We start from the raw sequence: 22154 nt of genomic DNA, 5'->3' as shown, positions 1-22154 counted from the left end.
CACACTTATGTGTGATTTGCTCCTGAGTAATTTCCTGGCACCATTTCTGTCACTTGCCTTGCTCAAAATATTTACAACAGTTTTAAAGACTACTGCTGGTTTTTTCCCTCACCTTTCATAAATTTGTCTATTAGGTAAGTAGAAGGTAAAGAACTGGGAAGAAACATCTGAACATTTCCCATTATTTTCCCCTGAAGTGAATAGCCTTAGCATCTTGATAATGGGTTTCCTTTTCCTTCCAATTTCTTTCTCCTATCAACATTAACCCTAAGTATTTTGTCTTTTTTTTTTAATTATGTGCTTAAATAGGAATGAAATGTTTAAACTAATAAAAGAACATTTCATTTAGGTAAACTAGTATTGTGTATTTTCCTACTGTTTCTATAGATATTCCTGATAGTTCCAGATGAAACCAGAGAAAAGCTATTTTTCTGGTGTTATGTCCTCTATCTATATATTCAAATAACACAAATGGCATGCAAAAAAAAGCTGATAATGATTAATCAAATATGTTATTTTAAATATTTAATACAACAGCTTTGTATTTCAAGATCTATTTAGTTGGTTTTAGATATCAGGAAATAGAAATATAATTACTAAAAATGTTTCATTTCTATTCTTTTTTCTCATTTGTGTTTTCTTTATATGATCTATAAACCAGTTTCTGCTTCAAAATTGCTTGATAGGCATTTTAATTGGTAGTTCTTTTGGTTGAATTTAATTTCTGCCTCTATATATCAATGAGAAGAAAAACAATTTGCACAGGACCCTAGGATACAATTTTACAATGTCACATTACTAATAATTCAAGAACTTCCTATAAATATGATTTTTTGTGATTTTTTTTGCTGTTTAATTTATCTATTGATTATAAGCATCTATTTCATATATATTTGGTGCTAGCAATTGTTAATTCAAGACATTGGCAATTTAATGAAGCAAAGAGGAGGCATAAGGTAAAATCATATTCAGCATCTCTGGAAATAATAAGAAGTCCCATAACCTTTTCTAGATTTATCTACTTAGAAAGGTAAAAAATGGTGGGGAGAAAAAGAAAGAAAAAGAAAAAGACCTTTCTTAGATAAATGGATAAAAGATAGAAAATAAAATTTAATTGATTATCTCAAGCCCAGTGAAGATCCTTGACTTCTTCATCTTTGGGAAGTGTATCAGGCACCTTTTCTTCCATCCCCCAGACCAATTGACCCTGAGACTTATTTTTCTCCATTCAAAAAAGATGCAGATATTATTTGCTAGGAAGAATCCCTTGCAATCAATGGTCAAAGAATTAAAAAGAGTAATGATTTTGGTTCTAGAATGTTCATTCAAAGCTGTATTTTAATATGTTATAAGATGTTCTTTTTTTCAAGCATTCTTTAGTAATAATGATGATAGCTACTATTTATTTAAAGTTTACTGTGTACCAAGCACTACACTAAGCACTTTATAACTATTACATCATTTAATTCTCACAACAAATCTAGGTGGTTTATGTTATTGTGATGTTCATTTGACAGATGAAGAAACTGAGACAACCAGAAATTAGAAGATTTGCCCAGAGCTCCACAGCTACTAAATGCATGAGGCTGAATTTCAACAAAGTTCTTCCTGACTGAAGGTTGTACACTACATCTACTGTTCCACTTAACTCCCTATAAAGATTATGTCCAATTATTTTGGGGAAAGAGAAATATTCATAGATATGGAAAAATTATGCAATTTAACTGGAGGACTTAGAAATGGCTTGGATAGTAAATATGTTAATTAGCCATATTTGTGCCTAAAATAAAAGGCATGTTTCTGATTTGGTTTTTTTTTTTTTTTTCAATAGTAGCATGTTGTGATCATAAAGGAAGATAATCTTTTCTTCACAGAAACTGCTATCTTGGGCACTCACCACTTTTTCTTATAGTATGGCACCAAACTGTAATAATGAGCTCCTTTCCTCTTACATTTTCTGTCCAGAGCATTGTTTTAGTTTTGTAATGTTTTAATCAGAATTTTTTTTTCTGCTCTTTCTCTGAAATTAAGTTGGGTCACACTCATTTTCCCCAAATGGCTCCAGAATAGGATCCTGGACCAATTTCCCTTTTATGCTTTAGTTCCATCCCTTCCCTAAGAATTAGTTTATAGAATAATAGATTTAGAGCTGGGAAAAAATATTGGAGATCATCAAGTCCAACCTCTTCATAATAACAGATAAGGAAAATAAAGCATGTGGCACTTAGTTTAAAAAGCTACTATGTGTCTGAGGAAGGATTATTATTTTGCTCATATTCTGTGACTGTTATTTCATATAACATTTTTCTTCTTCCCCAACAGACTACTCCTTTTGCTTGCTTTAATCTAGGAATGTCTTCTGTCTTCTGTGACTTAATCATTTTTATTAATAAGTCTAAAGGCAATATTACTATTATATGAATTCCTTTTCTTCTTCAAACAGCAAGAACATTCTGTCTTTGTTTTAAACATTATTTGTGATTTCTTCAAATGGGGGAAGAAGGGAGAAAAATTTAGTTCATAACCATAATCTTCAGGTTCCTAAATCAGGTACTACATATTTGGCAAGTTTATTGAGTTAGGAAACTTTTCCATTTTGAAACTCCTTCCCTCTGTTCCATTAATTTTACTGGTTTATTCTTTGCCTTGAACTCTAAAATAATGGATTTATTTTTCCTATATCCAACTGTGAGATTAAGGAAATAATATTAAATTCAGCTGCATTTCATAGCTATTTAAATATATCCTTTGTGATTTAGGAGGTCCTTGTTTATGCTACGATCCCTCTATATTTAAATCTATTTTTTAAAAAAAAATCAGATCTGCTATTTCAATAATGTAGGGAACTCTTAATTAAAAATTTCTACCCAAAGTATTTTCTTTGGTATTTATGTGTACAAAATGTGTTCAAGTTACTAAGAATTTAGGTGACTAGTTTAGAGTCGTGCATTCAAAACCTGTATTTTTAGCTCCTTTCTCTCTTTCTCCCTCTCTTTCCACTCCTCCCACCCCATCTCCCTCTCACTCCCCTCCCCTCATCTCCCTCACACTCACACATGAAAAATGGGCATGAGATATTTGGAGGGAAGAACACTAGGCATAGGGAAGTAGGGACATAGGGAAAGTTCCCAAGAAAGAGGATGCTTAAGTAGAATCTTGAAAGAAATTAGTGATTCAAAGAGAAAAGTGTAAAGGGGTCAATCAAGGCAAATTAATAGATATGGGAAGTAGATGGATTTGGTTATAACATTATCACCATATGATTCAGAATGTCATCATAAAATGGTTATGGGTTATGTTTCTAAGGCTAGGATTTAAGTCAAAATTTACCCAAATGTGTACACACCCCCCCCACTAAATAATATAAGGGTTATTGCATTGATTTCTTTTTCTTTTCCTCTCACAATAGATAAAAAGTTTTTAAGGACAAAAGTCATGTAATTTTGTAAATTTCCACCACATCTAATATTTATAACAAATATTTTCCATTGTTAGGGGTTGTGATAAAGCAAACATAACTCAGTTACAGAGAGATCCTTTGCCAAAATTCAGCATTCTAATGAATGAAAACAGTACACACAAAACAAGAGGAAATCAATATATATGTGTGGATAAGGGAAGAAGATTAATTTATTATGAGGAATTTTGATAAATGTATTCAATATTGATTTTTAGACTCTTTTAGGGCAACTTAGATATATTCTAAATACTCAGATTACCTTTTATTCTATTAATAAATTATTCTGTTTTAATGAATTTTCTTCTATTGATTCTATTATATAGAATATATTTATTCTACTAATTCTATTATAATAAATATTACTGTATTAATTAATAAATCAGTTACCTGTAACTGTTTCTCCAGGTCAGCAGTTGCTTTGTCACCACTAGTTTCATCCACCACTACCACCATGTGAGTGAGAGAATTGACTCTAACTTGTTCTTGCTCTAAATCTTCTTGAAGCACCTGGAAACCAAAATGATTGGAAGAGAGAAAAAAAGTCCTCCATGAATTCTTAGTACATCTTAAATAACATCTTAAATTGGATCATAAATGTCAATTATTATCAATTAATTCAAACAATACACACATGAATGGTTTTTTATTTTTAAAATAATTCAACAGCTAAATTGTGATTAATATTTTGGGAATTCTTTCATCCCTGGAAATTTCATCTTCTGACAATATTGTGCAAACATGCATTTAAAATTCATTAAGCACTGTGTTCCAGCTACTATACAAAACACTGGAAATAGAAAGAAAATCAAATTTTAAGAAAAGAATACTTCTCTGAAGGAATTTGTGATTTAAGAAGAGAGACAATATGCAAATAACTATGTGTAAACAAAAAATATATATGGTGAATTTGTCTCAGAAATATTGTCTTTAGTGTCTATATGTGGTAGTCTATGGGAACATCAAGACTTGTAATGCTGAAGAAACTGAGCAAGACAAGAGATTAGAGACCAATTCATAGTTTATTAAATGGAGAGAAATACTGGGACCAATGGATCCATGTTGATCTCAGGGCTAGAGGAGACTATCATCTCAAAGAGTCTAGCCCCATTATCAGGACAGTAAGCTTTTTTTATAGGATAACAAGAACAATGACATAGTGGGGGAGGCACCTAGATGGGGATAACCTAATGGTGGGGGAGGTTACTGATATTCTAATGACATCCAAAATGGATAAAACTTTATCTTATCAAACATTAAGAAGGAATGTCTATAAAACTTTTATCTCAAACATTAAGAGGGAAAGGTTATAACCTAAAGAATAACTAAATAGGACAATAGGAGAAACTGGGTCACAACATTAAAAAGGGAACTTTGGTGCAACAACTGTCACTGCTCCTAACAGACAAAGTGAAGGAGACAAAGATTTAGAAAATACATTAATTTTGAGTTCAAGAGCCATAAGAGTCACTGATTTTTCACCCAGGCTGGAAATGATATAATCACTGATGAACCTGATCCTAATATTAACAAGCCAGATCCCATGGCTGACTAACTCAGAAGGAATGAACTACTCCATTTGTGACCTTGGTTTTCCTTACATTTCCCCTTCCTAAGGTTTCCCATATCTATGCAAAGTCTTTGTAGATGCACAAGCAATTCAACAGTTTCCCTAAGTAGCAGGTAGATGGGATTACTGGTACTCACTATCGTACCCGAATATTCATTGACTTTTAATATCTTGTAAACTATGTAAACCTGATCATTATGATTCTTGCAAACCTTCCTTCAACTATACCCCTCTTATCCCCACCCCTCCTCTCTGCCAAAAATAATTAAATTAGGGGCTAGATAAGCAAGAAGACACTTCAATCAACATCACTTTCTCCTTTATCTCCTTTCTATCCATCTCCTCCTCCTGCTGGGAAAAAAAAAATTTTTTTTTTGTTGTAATTATTCAAAATATAATTCAAGGGTCATACAGGTTACTAACTTAAAGAACTAAAGTTCTGAGTTGTTGAACCTGGCTTTCAGCTCACCATCAGTTGATATTGATTGCAAACATGCTTTCACAAGCCCTATACAATCTGCACTAAAGAAAAACTATGGCCCTGGGTTCAGATAAAGGAAGGAACTCCGTTCATGTGCAAGAGAAAGTTGCTAATGTTACAATAATCCTGTTAAGAGTTACTTATATAAGAGTATTCAAGATCATTCCAAGAAGATTTGTATGCTTGATGTCTCACCACACCATAAATTTCATTCTCTTAATACAGACCAGACACTACTTTTTACATGTCAGATATTTAGGATTTTCTGCACAAGTCAATTCAATTCATCAAATTCTGGTCCTGTTGCAGTGCCACATATTGCAGTAGGGTCTCCTGACAGAAAACACTAATTGAAATAATCTCTTGTCAAAGGGTCAGGGGATTGGGAGAGGTAATATGAATGTATTTTAAATATATTAAATAAATTAAAATTTGAATATTTAAATAATCTTACTAATAAATTTTATGGGGCAGCTAGTTAATGTCATAAATAGAGCACCAGCCCTAAAGTCAGGAGGACCTGAGGTCAAATCTGATCTCAGACACTTAACACTTCCTGGCTTTGTGGCCTTTTGCAAGTCACTTAATTCCACCTGCCTCAGCAAAAAACAAAAACAAAAAAACAAAACAAAACAAAACAAAATGAGAATAAATTTTATGTTAAATTGTTTGAAAGTCAAAAATAATGCTTCTAGTCAAAAACTTATTGGTTATTTAAGGTTTTGTAGTCCTAGTCACTGAGTAAAGAGCTAGACATTCAGGAATGGCCATATCAAAGAAACTTTACTGGGCTATATTTAACTATTAAATGTTTATGTACTATGCTTTAAACAGATTAACCATGATGAATACTGTATTAAAATTTTCCAATCTTAGACTTTTTTTTTTATTCAATCATGTCTACTTTTCAACTTCAAATATTTTAAAACATTGTAAAATTTCTTGTTTTCCTTTCCCTCTCTAAATGTCTACATGAGGCAATTTGGAAGAAAATGTCTACATCTATTCTGTATGTGTATTGATGTTTTGTGTACTATTCATATTTTTTCTTGAATAAATTTATAAAAATATTTTTGCTGTAAAACAGAAAATGGAAACAGATTCTTCAGTTGTTCTTGCAAATTATTTTTAGTTAGCATTTTAAACATTTTATAGAATACAGAAGACTTTGAATAAATTTGTAAGAAATATTAAAATATTTTGGTTCATCTTGGTTTGCAAAATAAAATCATCATACACAATACCGATGTGTAATTTATTTAGCATTTTTTCAAGTTGTAATTTTTACCAAAAGTAAATCTTCTTTCAACTTTCTCTCTCCATTCCTATACAGAAATTCATGTTCCACAAAACTGATCATGTTCAGGTGCCACAAGAGTATGTACTAAATGACCCCACTTGCAGTGTTTTCATTATCCATATATTTATTACTGTACCAGACAGAATACCTCCATTGAACACATTATTCTGCAGGAAGTACTAAGGAAATTGGATGGTTTTCATTCAGTAACAATTACCACAATTTCACATTAGATTTTAGGAACACTATGGACCATCCCAAGTTTTTTAATATTACTATCCAAATTTCTGTCCTCCAAACCCAACTTTTAAAAAAACAAACAAAATAAAAAAAAAAAATCACTGACATTTATTAGGTCATAAATTACTTTCTCCATATCCTATAAGAGGTGAGGGGAAAGAATGTGATTCTATTATTATATAGCCTAACACATTATTTTCAAAAAATGTAATACCAAGAATCCTATAATATCCTCCTGATTATTTAAAGTGTTTCATGAGACCAAAAGTATTTTCATAATTATGCTGACATGTTAATTTTAAATACTATAATATCAGTTGACATAATGAGAGGAAGCTGGTAAATGTTTAACAAATGACTTTCAAAAATATGTATTTACATCTTATGTATGTATGTACACAATCAACAAAATCAATGCACCTACACAAAAATTGACCATATAAAAGGGCACAAAAACCTCACAAATACAGAAAAGCAGAAACAGTAAATGCTTCCTTTTCAGACCTTAATGCAATAAAAATCATATTCAATAAGGAGCAGAGAAAGATAAACTAAAAAATAATTGAAAATTTAATAATCCAATTCTAAAGAATGAGTGGATCAAACAACAAATCACAGAAACAACCCATGATTGCCTTCAATAGAATGACAATAATAAGACAACATTATGGAATTAGCATTATGGAATTCAGCCAAAGCAATTCTTAGAGGAAATTTTATATCTCTAAATAGTTACATGAATAAAATAGAGAAAGAGGAAATCAATGAATTAGATATGTAACTAAAAAAGTTAGAAAAAGAACAAATTAAAAAAAAAAAAAACAATTAAATACCAAATTAGAAATTCTAAAACTCAAAAGAGAGATTAATAAAATATAAACTAAGAAAACTATTGAACTAATAAATAAAACTAAGAGTTGGTTTTATGAAAAAACCAACAACATAGATAAACCATTGCTTAATTTGATAAGAAAAAGGAAACAAATAAATCAAATCATCAGCATCAAAAATGAAAATGATGATCTTACCACCAAAGACAAAGAAATTAAAGCAATAATTAAGATCTATTTTGCCCAACTGTATGACAGCAAGTCTGACAATCTAACTGCAAAGAACATTTACAAAAATATAAATTGCCAAAACTAACAGAAGAGGAAATAAATTAGTTAAATAGCTCCATTTTAGAAAAATAAATCAAACAACTCAATAATGAAATTCCTAAGGAAAAAATATCCAAGGCCAGATGGATTCACAAGTAAATTCTACCAAATATTTAAAGATTACTTAATTCTATTGCTATTGGAAAATAGCATTACAAAACTATTTGTAAAAATAGGTAAAGAAGGAGTACTGCCAAATTTGGCACTGGTATGACACAAGTATGGCACTGATATCTAAACTAGGAAGAGTCAAAACAGAGAAAGAAAATTTACACACCAATCTCTAAAATTTTTAAATAAAATATTAGCAAAGAGACTACAGCAGCTTATTAGCAGGATAATATATTATGAACTATGATTTATACCAGAAATGCAAGGCTGTTTCAATATCAGGAAAACTATGATCATAATCATACATATCAGTAACAAAACCAAAAGAAATAATATAATACTCTCAATAGATGCAGCAAAGCTATTGACAAAATATAGTACCCATTCCAATTAAAAACCAGAAGAGCACAGGGATAAAAGGAGCTTTCCTTAAAATAATAAGCAGTATCTATCTAAAACTAACAGCAAGAATTATTTGTAATGGAGAGAAGCTTGACACATTTCCAATAAGATCAGGGGTGAAACAAGGATGCCTATTATTACCCCTATTATTCAACATTGTACCAGAAATGTTGGCTTTAGTAATAAGAAAAGAAAAAAAAATTAGAATAGGCAATGAGGAGATAAAATTATCACTCTCTGCAGATGATGATATAAACCTACTCAAAACAATTAACAGCTTTTAACAAAGTTGCAGGATACAAAATAAACTCAGACAAATCATCAATATTTCTGTGTATTACTGACAAATCCCATAGACAAGAAATAGAGAAATTCCACTTAAAATAACTGTACACAAAATAAAATATTTGGGTGTCTATCTGCCAAGAAAAACACAGGAACTATATGAACACAATTACAAAAGACTTCTCACATAAAGTCAGATAAAACAATTGGAAATATCATTTGCTCTTGGATGGTCTGGGCTAATATATTAAAAATGACAATTCTACTTAAATTGGAAATTACTCCAATTCACTGACTTTATCAATTCCTTAATTTAAAACTTAACTCTTGCAATACCTTTTACTTGATGTCTTTTCTGATTCCTCAAACTACTAGTAATACTTGGCTATTTTTCATTTATTCTATGTTAATTCTCTATTTGTTTTTCTATATTTACACATGTACACACATAATCTATCTTTCCCAAAATATTGCATGGGACTAATTCTTTGACATGGGAGACTAATTTTTTTTTTTGTTGTTGTTGTATTATCAGCATTAGACAGAAAGCAGGAACAAAGAGGGCATTTATTAAATGTCTATTGATTCATCATTTGGATTAGTTATAAACTCTATAGCATTGAGTCTAGATAATATTAGATAATATTAGATAATATTCTGTACAGAAATAGAGTCATTATCTGAAGGTGAGAATGGTCAACTATGTGTATATAATAAAGTTTTGGTGCATGTATAGAATGTTTTAGATGGTGTTTCCAAATGGAGGACATGAGAAACCTGTCTCCAGGAAAATTATGATAACATATGAGGAAATTTCGAAAGAGAGATAAATTGTGGAGCATACACAGATATTTTATAACTAGTTCTGGCAGGCTAACAATGTTCTGAAGAAAACACTCTGACTGAATATGGAAAAAATTATAAAAGGACTAGTAGCTTCAGCTTCTTTCTCTACTTCAGCACTTGGGAAACCTTAGTAACCAGTGAAAGGAGGGAAGTCTGTGACCTGCTGAGTTTGAAAGCTCCAGAAAGCTTCTTAAAACATTTCATCTTTTTAAAGTTCAACATCTGGTAGTAAATATCAGGAACCTTTTCCAGCAATGGCTAAGATATAGACACATGTGAACATCAATTGTCTGTTGTTTTCAAACTATGCACCAAACATTGGTTTCTTCAGTGTTATATAGGAACTGAGCTAAGTTTTAAGCCCATTCTATCCTCTACTCCTCCATTCCCTGAAACTGGGACAATATGGAAAGGATAATGCCCTAACAGAGTTAGGGAAAATTATTGCAAACATTTTAACCCATTTAAAAAAAGTAAATATACTGCTTGTAAAAGGTAATTGATATTAAATGGTTAAATAGAAAGATTTACTGGTACTCTAAGAATGTAGGAATATAGCCAACTTACTGGCTTGAGTTCACTGAGCCTAACTAGGGCTCAAGCCAATGGCAGAGAAAAGAGATACCAGCTCATTTAATAAACACCAGACACAATGAGAAGTTATATAGCCACAGTGGACTGGAGATAATGGGGCCAGAAAATACATTCTATGTGAATGCAGAAAATCACAGAATTTTAAAATTAGATAGGCATTACTTTAGTTTTCACTTTTAGATCACTCTAAAGATTCAGAAGTCTTCTCTTGACCCCATACAATATCTTCCTCTCTATAATTTGTAAATTCTCCCCCTTTTCTCCCATTACTCTTGTTTATTCATTGTGGAAAGATAAGCAAAGGAAGTTTAATTTCTCTAAGTATATCCCTGAGCAAAACTTTGGTTAGTAGAAAATATAATGCAACAATACTGGTTGCTTCCATCACATATGTATGTTATTCAACTTTTATAGCTACTTCATCATGATTTGGTTGTTCTTTATTAATCTCTATTTAACTCAGAATATGGACTTCAAAATAAGACTTGACTCTTGTTCATCTCTCCCTCCTTCACTGGCATAGAGAACCATAAAAGAATAAAGAGATTAGTGGCAAAGAGATAACAATGATGATTATAATTGATGTTAATATCATGCTTTAAGTTTTGTAAAGCACTTCACATACAATGATCTAATTTGATTCTTTACCAACATATTTAGTTGGTATTATTATCACTAAGTAAAGATTGATTCTGTCTTGATGATTCAATATATAGTTAAGTTTCTGTTTACTTCTCTCTGTGTTAGGGAATAAGAAGAATGTGTTAACCATCAATTAAAAATGGTTGAATTGATGGTGCTTTCCTATTATATGAAAACATGGGAAGTTCATTAAAAATAAATTAAACTTTTTTTTGGAGTCTCTAGACACTAAGCCCTTAACACAGAAGATAGATAGAGCTACTAGTCAATTCACTCTAATACTTAAGGTATTGAAAAATGACTTTTAATAGGTATGAAAGATAAGAATAATGCTGTATAGCTAATAGAGATAGTATACTATGTATTTCTGCCAATAAGAAGTTTTAACTTTCCAACCTTATTTCACCTTAATTCTATTACTGTTGCTTATATAATCTGAATTTTTATAGTAGTTTCACTCTCTGCAAGGTGTGAATACAATTGGATTACCCATCCTAATATTCTCTTGCATCTGTGCTTTTTTATTATTCTCTCTGATAAATAAATATTATATATATATACATATATATATACATATGTATATGTATATATATATATATATATATATATATATATATATATATATATATATATATATATATATTTAAAATATAATATATTTCTGGTGAAAAATTGTGTCCTAAAGTCATAACTTTAAATTTCCCTTAATGTGGAGGAAACTCTCTATAGAGCTGGGAAGTATATAGAGACTCAAGGTATGTAAGAAGCAACCTTGAGAAGAGGAAAGTAGAGACAGACACACATGTGGAGAAAGAGAGAGAGAGAGAGTATTATTGTTGCATCCATACAGTTCAACAGATAAAAGTGTTACATGCCTAGGGTGAATCACTCTTGGGGAACTTTTCCCTCTAGAAGAATTGATAGCAGATGCTGAAGAATCTATTTCTCCTTTCTCTTCTTCCCTTTGTCTGGGAGGTAGATGGAGGGCAGATGTTAAATTCAAAATTTTTCTGTTCTTTAATGTTTATTTACAGTTCTGTTTAATTAGTCCTAAACACAAGTTAAATAAAATGATAAATAATAATTACTTCTGTTTTGTGTGCTTCATTATGGAGAATAAAAAGCCAGAGTGAAGAAAGCAATGAGAGCATGGATATGAGTATAGTTCCTCTTTTTCTTCATTGATGGAATCTGATTGAGGGCTCTGTAATTGTGTAAGGAAGAATATCATTAATTGTTTCTTTTTATAAAACTGTTCAAGACAGGGTATAGAAAACAGGAATCTGATTCCTATTTTTCCCATGTCAAAAAGTGAAGTAAAAATAGTAGTGGCCATCTGGTGAGTCCTGAGGTAGGATATGGAGTCACATTGCTTTTTTCCCCATTATTCTACTTAATAAAAGCTTGGATAAACTTTTTGGGACTGAGGTAAGAACAGCTGATTAGGGAATAATTCATCTTCAGTGGGAAAAGAGAAATTGTATGGAAAAGACTGGCAACAGAGGAAAGGGAGAGAGATATCTACTGTTCCTCTTGCATCAGTTGGCAGGTAACTTTACCATTTTATGTAAATGATCTTCATAGACACATTGTTCTTCTACTTGAGATATCATTCCCTTCTCCAGGGTTCAACATTCTACCAGATTCTAAGGCTAATAATTCAAATATGATTTTTTACTTGAAAATTTCCTTAACTTCTCTGGACAGAAGTGGCCTTTCCCTTTTTGGAATGCTCTTGGAAACCTGCACTTCTTTTATGCACTTATTCATATTTTATATTAAATTCATTTGCATAAAAATTCTATCTGTTATTCTAGATTGTAAGTTCCTTGATAGTATGCATTACTTCCTTATTCTTTTCTGCAGTTAAGTGCCCATAAATGATTTTGAATGCTGAATGGTATTCAATTCCATTACCTAATCATTTATTTTTATATCTACAATGTTTAAAACACTGTGATTGGTAGTAGAGATAAAAAGAACAAAAACAAATCATTATGTGCTTTGCCACAGCTTGGGTGAATAAGCTAAATGGAGACAATGCTAGGCTCCTCAACAAGATCTATTTTGGTCTCTGGGTTCAAGGGAACAGTGATAAAAAGTCTTAAATGGCAATGCATGTTATAGATTCTACTGGACCAGGAACTAGCAAGAATTGCCGTTGTCTTTTTTTGAAGGGTGGGAGGCAGGTATTGGTTTTTAGGCAATTATGATTAAGTGACTTTCCTAGGATCACATATCTAGTAAGTTTCAAGTATCTGAGATTGTATTTGAACTCATCTATCTGACTCCAGGGCTGATGCTCTACCCATTATGCCAGCTACCTGTCCCGAGTCTGATTGAGATCAACATTATAAATTATAACATATATTTGAAATAATCAGTCAGCAAAGTTATATAATCACAGCAAACTCTTTAGCAATTATATAGAATCCACAGGACCTTTTATCAATTTATATTTGTGATGAGCCATTGAAGTTTTGCTATTTTTCAGCATGGAAATATTTATTTTCCAAGAAAAAGTTATATATGAACAAGCTATTAACCAATTCCCTAAGAAAAAATCCCCAGGACCAGATGGATTTACATGTGAATTCTACCAAAAATTTAAAGAACAATTAACTCCAATGCCATATAAACTATTTGAAAAAATAGGGATTGAAGGAGTCCTACCAAACTCCTTTTACGGCACAGACATAATACTGATATCTAAACCAAGTAGGGTGAAAACAGAGAAAGAAAATAATAGACCAATCTCCCTGATGAATGTTGATGCTAAAATCTTAAATAAAATATTAGCAGAAAGATTACAGAAAATCATCCCCAGGATAATACACTATGACCAAGTAGGATTTATACCAGGAATGCAGGGCTGGTTCAATATTTGGAAAACTATTAGCATAATTGACTATATCAATAACCAAACTAACAAAAACCATATGATCATCTCAATAGATACAGAAAAAGCATTTGATAAAATCCAACATCCATTCCTAATAAAAACACTTGAGAGAATGGGAATAAATGGACTTTTCCTTAAAATAGTCAGAAGCATATATTTCAAACCATCAGTAAGCATTATATGCAATGGGGAAAAACTGGAACCTTTCCCAGTAAGATCTGGAGTGAAGCGAGGTTGCCCACTATCACCATTATTATCAATATTGTATTAGAAACACTAGTCTCTGTAATGAGTCGAAAAAGAGATTAAAGAAATTAGAGTAGGCAATGAGGAAACCAAACTATCACTCTTTGCAGATGATATGATGGTATAATTAGAGAACCCCAGAGATTCTACTAAAAAGCTATTAGAAATAATTCATGAATTTAGCGAAGTAGCAGGATACAAAATAAATCCCCAGAAATCCTCAGCATTTTTATACATCACCAACAAAATCCAACAGCAAGAGATACAAAGAGAAATTCCATTCAAAATAACTGTTGACAGCAATTATTTGGGAATCTATCTACCAAAGGAAAGTAAGGAATTATATGAGCAAAATTACAAAACACTTTCCACACAAATAAAGTCAGACTTAAATAATTGGAAAATATTAAGTGCTCTTGGATAGGCCAAGCAAATATAATAAAAATGACAATACTCCCTAAACTAATCTATTTATTTAGTGCTATACCAGACTTCCAAGAAAATATTTTAATTATCTAGAAAAAATAACAACAAAATTCAAATGGAAGAACAAAAGATTGAGAATCTCAAGGGAATTAATGAAAAAAAAAATCAAATGAAGGTGGCCTAGCTGTACCTGATCTAAAACTATATTATAAAGCAGCAGTCACCAAAACCATTTGGTATTGGCTAAGAAATAGATTAGTTGATTAGTGGAATAGTAAGGTTCACAAGACAAAATAGTCAACTATACCAATCTAGTGTTTGACAAACCCAAAGATCCTAACTTTTAGGATAAGAATTCACCACTTGACAAAAAGTGCTGGAATAACTGGAAATTAGTATGGCAGAAATTAGGCATGGACCCACACTTAACACCATATATCAAGATAAGATCAAAATGCATCCATGATTTAGACATAAAGAATGAGATTATAAATAAATTAGAGGAACATAGGATAGTTTCTCTCTCAGACTTGTGGAGGAGGAAGAAATTTGTGACTAAAGAAGAACTAGAGATCATTATTGAACACAAAATAGAAAATTTTGATTATATCAAATTAAAAAGCCTTTGTACAAACAAAACTAATACAAACAAGATTAGAAGGGAAGCAATAAACTGGGAAAACATCTTCACAGTTAAAGGTTCTGAAAAAGGCCTCATCTCCAAAATATATAGAGAATTGACTCTAATTTATAAGAAATCAAGCCATTCTCCAATTGATAAATGGTCAAAGGATATGAACAATTTTCAGATGATGAAACTGAAACTGTTTCCACTCATATGAAAGAGTGTTCCAAATCACTATTGATCAGAGAAATGCAAATTAAGACAATTCTGAGATACCACTACACACCTGTCAGATTGGCTAATATGACAGGAAAAAATAATGATGAATGTTGGAGGGGATGCGGGAAAACTGGAACACTGATGCATTGTTGGTGGAGTTGTGAATGAATCCAATCATTCTGGAGAGCAATCTGGAATTATGCCCAAAAAGTTATCAAACTGTGCATACCCTTTGATCCAGCAGTGCTATTACTAGGGTTATACCCCAAAGAGATACTAAAGAAGGGAAAAGGACCTGTATGTGCAAAAATGTTTGTGGCAATCCTGTTTGTAGTGGCTAGAAACTGGAAAAAGAATGGATGCCCATCAATTGGAGAATGGTTGGGTAAATTGTGGTATATGAATATTATGGAATATTATTGTTCTGTAGGAAATGACCAGCAGGATGAATACAGAGAGAGATGAATGAAGAGACTTATATGAACTGATGCTAAATGAAATGAGCAGAACAAGGAGATCATTATATACTTCAACAATGATACTTTTGAAGATGTATTCTGATGGAAGTGGATTTCTTTGACAAAGAGATCTAACTCAGTTTCAATTGATCAATGATGGACAGAAGCATCTACAACCAAAGAAAGAACACTGGGAAATGAATGTAAACTGTTTGCATTTTTGTTTTTCTCCCCATGTTATTTCTACCTTCTGAATCCAATTCTCCCTGTGCAACAAGAGAATTGTTCGGTTCTGCACACCTATATTATTTCTAGGATATGCTGTGACTTATTTAATATGTATAGGAGGACTGCTTGCCATCTGGGTGAGGAGATGGAAGAAGGGAAGGGAAAAATCGGAACAGAAATGAGTGCAAGGGATAATGTTGTAAAAAATTACCCTGGCATTGGTTCTATCAATAAAAAGTTATTAAAAAAAGAAAAGTTATATATGTTTTAAAATTAATTTTTCATATTTTTAATTCATCTTTTTTGAAAATTTACTTAAAATATACCTTAAATTGTTTTATATTTAAATGATTCATTTAAATTATGATATTGCACGTCCTAGTCAAAAAATAAACAAAAGAAAGAATTCAAAAGACAGGAATGAGTCAATGATCCCATTTCCTTTGTTTTTCCCTTCTTAGTCATTCTTGAAATTAAGATGATCATAAAGGAAAATGCATCACTAAGGATAATTAAATTTAAAAAGAAATTCAGTAACTCTAAGGTAAAGTTGAATATTGGCAAATTTTAAATAACCCATTGAACTTTTTATTTTTTATTTTTATTTTTATTTTTTTTTTTTTGCTGAGGCAATTGGGGTTAAATGACTTGCCCAGGGTCACACAGTTAGGAAGTATTAAGTATCTGAGGTCACATTTGAACTCAGGTCCTCCTGACTTCAGAGCTGGTGCTCTATCCACTGCGCCACCCAGCTGCCCCCATTAAATCTTTTTTATTAGTAAATTTTTATTTTTATTTCATTTTATTTTAATGATAGCATTGAATCATCATTTATTGGTAAGCCTGGATATTAGTCTATAACAACTTGGTTATGCTTGCCATCAGGTAGCAAACTCAAAGGTCTCTTACCAAGCCCTTACTTTTCAATTTTGTATGACCTGCTTAAACATGAGTTTTACTGGCCTTCAAGAAGCCAAACTCATTTATGGCATAATTAGGCACTGGAATAAGATCTGAATATATTCACTGCATCTTTTTTTCTTTTTTCATCTATTATTCTTATTGCTTTAAATCAAAATCTTATGTTCTCCAAAGTACAAAGTTCATGGGAGCATGGCTAATGTAACATATTCTATGGCATCACTCTACAAGGAGATATATTGGGTTGTAGACATTAAAGACATATAATAAATACTTGTTTAATTGAATTTCTATACTATAGTCTCTTACTGACAATGGTCTTTTTTGTTCAGTCATGGAGAATAATTACAAGGAGGGACAGGTTTTTTTTTTTTTTTTTTTTTTTTAAATAATAACAATGATTTGACCCTGCAATGGGTCTGCAGTGGAGCTGGGGGCTATAACAGAACACATGGGACCATTGGTCCATTTGGGGAAATCCAATTTACCTGGAAGTCCCCTTTCACACATTTTGTATCTTGCTGACAATTTTATGTGTACCATATGTTAGCATGATCAAGGAGGCAAGGCAAGCAAAATGTGGGAGAACTTTGATAGCAGATGCTTACAATTGCCCTCATGAGAGTAATTGCCTTACTCCTATTGAGGCTGAATGAAAGTAGAAAATAAATGTAGTCCAGTGTTCCAGGCAGGTGTTCCTAAAAGGGCCTTTATATTATGGCAGTAAAGTTGATTGCATTACTGGAGAGAGAAAAAAATAAAAGATTGCTGGATGAGTCCTTCCCAGAGCAAAGCAAAGTTTGAGAAGGGATATGTCTTACTAAAAAGAGTCAAGAATTAGGAAAAAACTGCACTCAAATCTCAGTTTCAAGACTTACTTGCTAAATATTTGGCAAATCATTCTGAATCTTATATTTCTTATCTGTAAAACAGGAATAATTTTATTTAGATTCTTTCATGGAGAGTATTAGAAAGGATTATTATTGTTCAATCTTTCATTCATGTTCAACACCTGGCAAAGATACTGGAGTGTTTGCCATTTTCTTCTCCATTTTATTTTACAGCTGAAGAAACTAAGGCAAACAGGGTCACATAGCTAGTAAGTCTCGGAGGCCAGATTTGAACTCAGGAAGATGAATCTTTCTGACTTCTGGCCTGGCGTTTTATCCTCTATATGACCTAATTGCCCTGGAATAAATGTGGTTAATAAATGCTTCAAACTTCACAAATAATTTTTCTTATAATGGGCAGCTAGATGGCTCAAAGGATAGAGTATCAGGCATAGAATCGGGTTCATCTTCCTAAATTCAAATCTGACAAGAAATTTAGTAGCTGTGTGACTCTGGAGAAGTCATTTAATTCTATTTTCTCCAGTCTCCTCATCTGTAAAATGAGTAGAAAAATAAATAGCAAACCACTCCAATATCTTTGCTAAGAAAACCCCAAGTGGAGTCACCAGAGTTGGACACAAATGAAAAACAACTGAACACTTTTATTTCTTGCACCAGAATGATTTTACTGTTTTTGTCTGTTACCCTATATTTTTGTTGTTTATATCCTTTAGAAATTATTGTGAATTGTGCTATGTTGCAAGCTAAATGATCTCTTAGTTAAGGAGTTTACCAGTGTGATAAAGATGGTGATACAAGGTTAGATAGCTCTGTGTCCTTGGCAACACCTTTTAGATCTTTCCTATATTTTCAGATGCCTGTAGTCAAGGTTGAGGCAACCTGGCAACCAGGGCATGAAGCTCTGATAGCATAAATATTTCTGCATCTCTATTAGTACAGAACTCCTGTGTAGTTTTCAGCCTTGAAATTTTTTTTTCTTAAAATTACAATAGCGTAGAAGAAATGTCTGAGTACCATTTCATGGAAAATAATTTAATTAATGTTATAAGACAGATCTTTCTTATAGCTCCTCCTGGAAACAATAACATGACTTGGTTACTAACCCATGACTGAATGCTATTTTTAATTATCTGTAATGGCTGAGGAGAGAAGAAGGAAGAGAAAAATAAAATCAGAGATATTAGGAAGAACTGCTTCAGCCTGGAAAAGGCTAAAAGAGAGATTAGCAGAAACTAAAGAAAGTTACCAGTATATTCCTCTGTAAATTTAATTGATCTTCCCATTTAATTGTATCTACTTTAAAGAAAACTAGTCTGAACCATTTTAGAGTTTTAAGCCAAAAATTACATACATTGATGGGACTATTTGAGTGATGGACCTATTTGGCACAGACAAGGCAATTAACACATGGCTTATATACTTTTTCAATAAATATGTCTTTTGCCTCTTTCTTTTTCCTTTATCATAATCATCAATCATTCATTAAGCTTACATAGAAATAATGAATAACATTAATTATTTCAAAAGAACTAGGTGGCAGTGAGAAAACTCTCATATTCTCTGTGACCTGTCAAGGGGAGGAAGATAATTAGTTACCCAGTGATTCCTCTCTCCACTGTTCTGTAGTGCCTGCATTGCTACGGATATTAGAAACTCAAGAAGAAACTATCTTCTTTCTTGAAGAGTTCATCAGTCAGTGCTGTTTTTGAATATAGACTTTTGAGATTATGTTTGAAATTTTCAAGGAGACTAGAGGAGGGAAGAGAATTCAAGAGTTGTTTTACTTCTTGGGTCCATGTAAGCAGCTAAATGTCAAGCACTGAACCAAGTCTTCAAGTCATGTTCCCTTGGCCTTTCCTTCAGAATCTCTGATAGGTTGACATTGCTGGTGCTGCTTGTGCTACTGATGTGTGGAATGGGCAGAAATAGAGTGCTAGGGAAACCCCAGAGGACAGCATTTGTGATTAAGTGATGTGATACAACTGACCCGCTGAGGCATCTCCTAATTCTTCTGTATCTGTGATGCAAATGGGGGCAACTTTTATTAACTATTTGACTCCTTTGTATTCTGTTTCTCCTTAACATGAAAAGGAATGGATTAAAAGTAGGAGAAGCTGTTTCCTTTTCCACAGTTCTCCTATACAAAAAGATGGCTCCTTTTCCCTTTACTCATTGTCATTTTGTTGATATCTTTTTATTCCTCATTATATAAAAATATCATATGGCATTACATACAACATTGCTTTGGAAGATAGGAAGACCTGAGTTCACATCTGGACTCAGATGTTTACGAGTTGTGTGACTGTGGGCAAATCATTTAACCTATGTCTGCTTTATTTTCTTCCCTTATAGGATGGAGAAAATAATTACATTTGCCTTTCAGATTTGTTGTGAGGTATCAAATAAGAGAAATAAATGCTCTGCAAACCTTCAAATGCTATAAAATGCTAGCTTTTATTGTTGTTGTTGCTAAAAGAAAACCAGGTGACTATTAATTTTCATTGTTTGAATGATGGGTAGAGTCTGGATAAAGGCTTGAGTCAGGATAGAGAAAGAGAAAACAAATATCTGCTCAGTCTTACTTTGAGGGAGAGAAAAGGGGAAGGCAATGGGTTCAAAGTGGACATCATAAATGTAATACAATGAGATAGTACTCCTAAACCAAAGAAAGTACTTTTTTCAAGCTGCTGAATTTATATTAAGATTACTAACGTAGCCAGAAAATGGACTCTTAGAGTCCATAATAGAGATAAGTCCTTTAGGCAAAGATCAGTCAAGACTGAGGAAAAGGGTGGAATCTATCTTCACTTCGCATATTTTAAACATGACTGTTTAATCAATGTTTATATGTGGGTCTCTTCTTCTAAATCCATTCAGTAATATTAGTGCCATAATAGATATCATACTAATCTCAGACTTAGGAAAATTTGAGTTTGAACTCGGCTTCAGATACTTTCTAGATATGACTAAGTTTGAAAATCAATTGACTTCTGTAACTAATGCTTAAAGTTGTTGGAAGTATCAAATGAACTATTTCTCAAATGCTCTGTAAAGCTCAAAGTGCAATATAAGTGCTATTGTTGTTTCTATTATTATTATTTTTTAATTGCTGTACCAGAGAATATTCCTTTCTTTGAACTTATAATCTTTTTATGTGGAGCCTCTCCCCATATATTTATTACATATTACATATAACACATATTTATTACAAATCCTGAGCCAATTTTCCACCTGGGGACTTTATGGGCAATCGAACATTTACTTGATGAATGTACTTGTTCAATCAATTCCCTCAACATTATTAGTAATATTTAATAATCATGACACTAGTTTACAACTGAATTTTTGCTGACATAATTGTTTTATGTTAAATTGGTTTCTACTTAAGTCATCTCAAGTAGATGACTGTTAGGATTCTTACAAGGTACTAAGTAAGTGGAATTGAGAAGATAGTGGTTAAATCTAAGTTAGCATTGATTTAATCCTACAACAAATAATGGTTTAGTGATATAATGATTGGTGTGTATTCAGTGTACAGCATATAAGCAAGAAGCTCTCAGGGCCAGACACACAAGTGCACGAGAAGCTTTCTGAGGCTGAGACAGATTCATTCCATCTTCTACCTTTGTGCTAGCTGGAGGATGAAACTGGCAGAGGCAAAGCACTAGCGTCAGGAACTCTTGGAACCAATGAGAAAGATAGGCCTCTATGAAAGCTAACCAGGCCCAAGGAAAGAGACAAGACTTGTAAAGAGACAATAAGGATTTGGAATTTAACTCCTGGCTGAATTTGAGGTGATTATTGAACTGAAAAGAAACCTGCTCCCAGAGAACATTAAAATTTAGAGAAGAACATTATATGACAATGTATTTTGTTTTTAATTGCTCCAAAATAAGTATTTCCAATCATTCTTGGCAACTCATTTCTATGATTAATACTAGATTTAAAAAGGAGGTCATAGATTAGTTAGCTAAAATTTGCAAGATTATGGTGTTTATTGAATGTTTCTTAGAGACATAATGCACTGGTTGTATTCAAACATGACCATTTTTCTGAAGTTTAAAATAAGGAATAAAAATCACAGAACACCAGACCTATAAGGGAACTTGGAAGTGTCAGTCCAACAGCCACATTTTCCAGATGAAGAAATTGAGGTCCAGAATGATTTAATAACTTCTCCCAAACCACAC

General features: G+C 32.2%; 1 protein-coding gene across 1 annotated transcript in view; it reads right to left on the bottom strand.

Annotated features, from left to right (window-relative positions):
• Positions 1-22154, bottom strand: part of DMD (dystrophin) — a 2219276-nt gene that overhangs the window by 1608691 nt on the left and 588431 nt on the right. The window contains exon 13 of the mRNA XM_051991017.1: positions 3848-3967. Within this exon, the coding sequence (XP_051846977.1) occupies positions 3848-3967 (120 nt within the window). The remainder of the gene's footprint in view (positions 1-3847; positions 3968-22154) is intronic.

Source organism: Antechinus flavipes, chromosome 3, assembly GCF_016432865.1.
Source record: "Antechinus flavipes isolate AdamAnt ecotype Samford, QLD, Australia chromosome 3, AdamAnt_v2, whole genome shotgun sequence".
Lineage (NCBI taxonomy): Eukaryota > Metazoa > Chordata > Mammalia > Dasyuromorphia > Dasyuridae > Antechinus > Antechinus flavipes.
The sequence above is the reverse complement of the archived record's forward strand: the minus strand, read 5'-3'. Positions and strand labels throughout refer to the sequence as shown.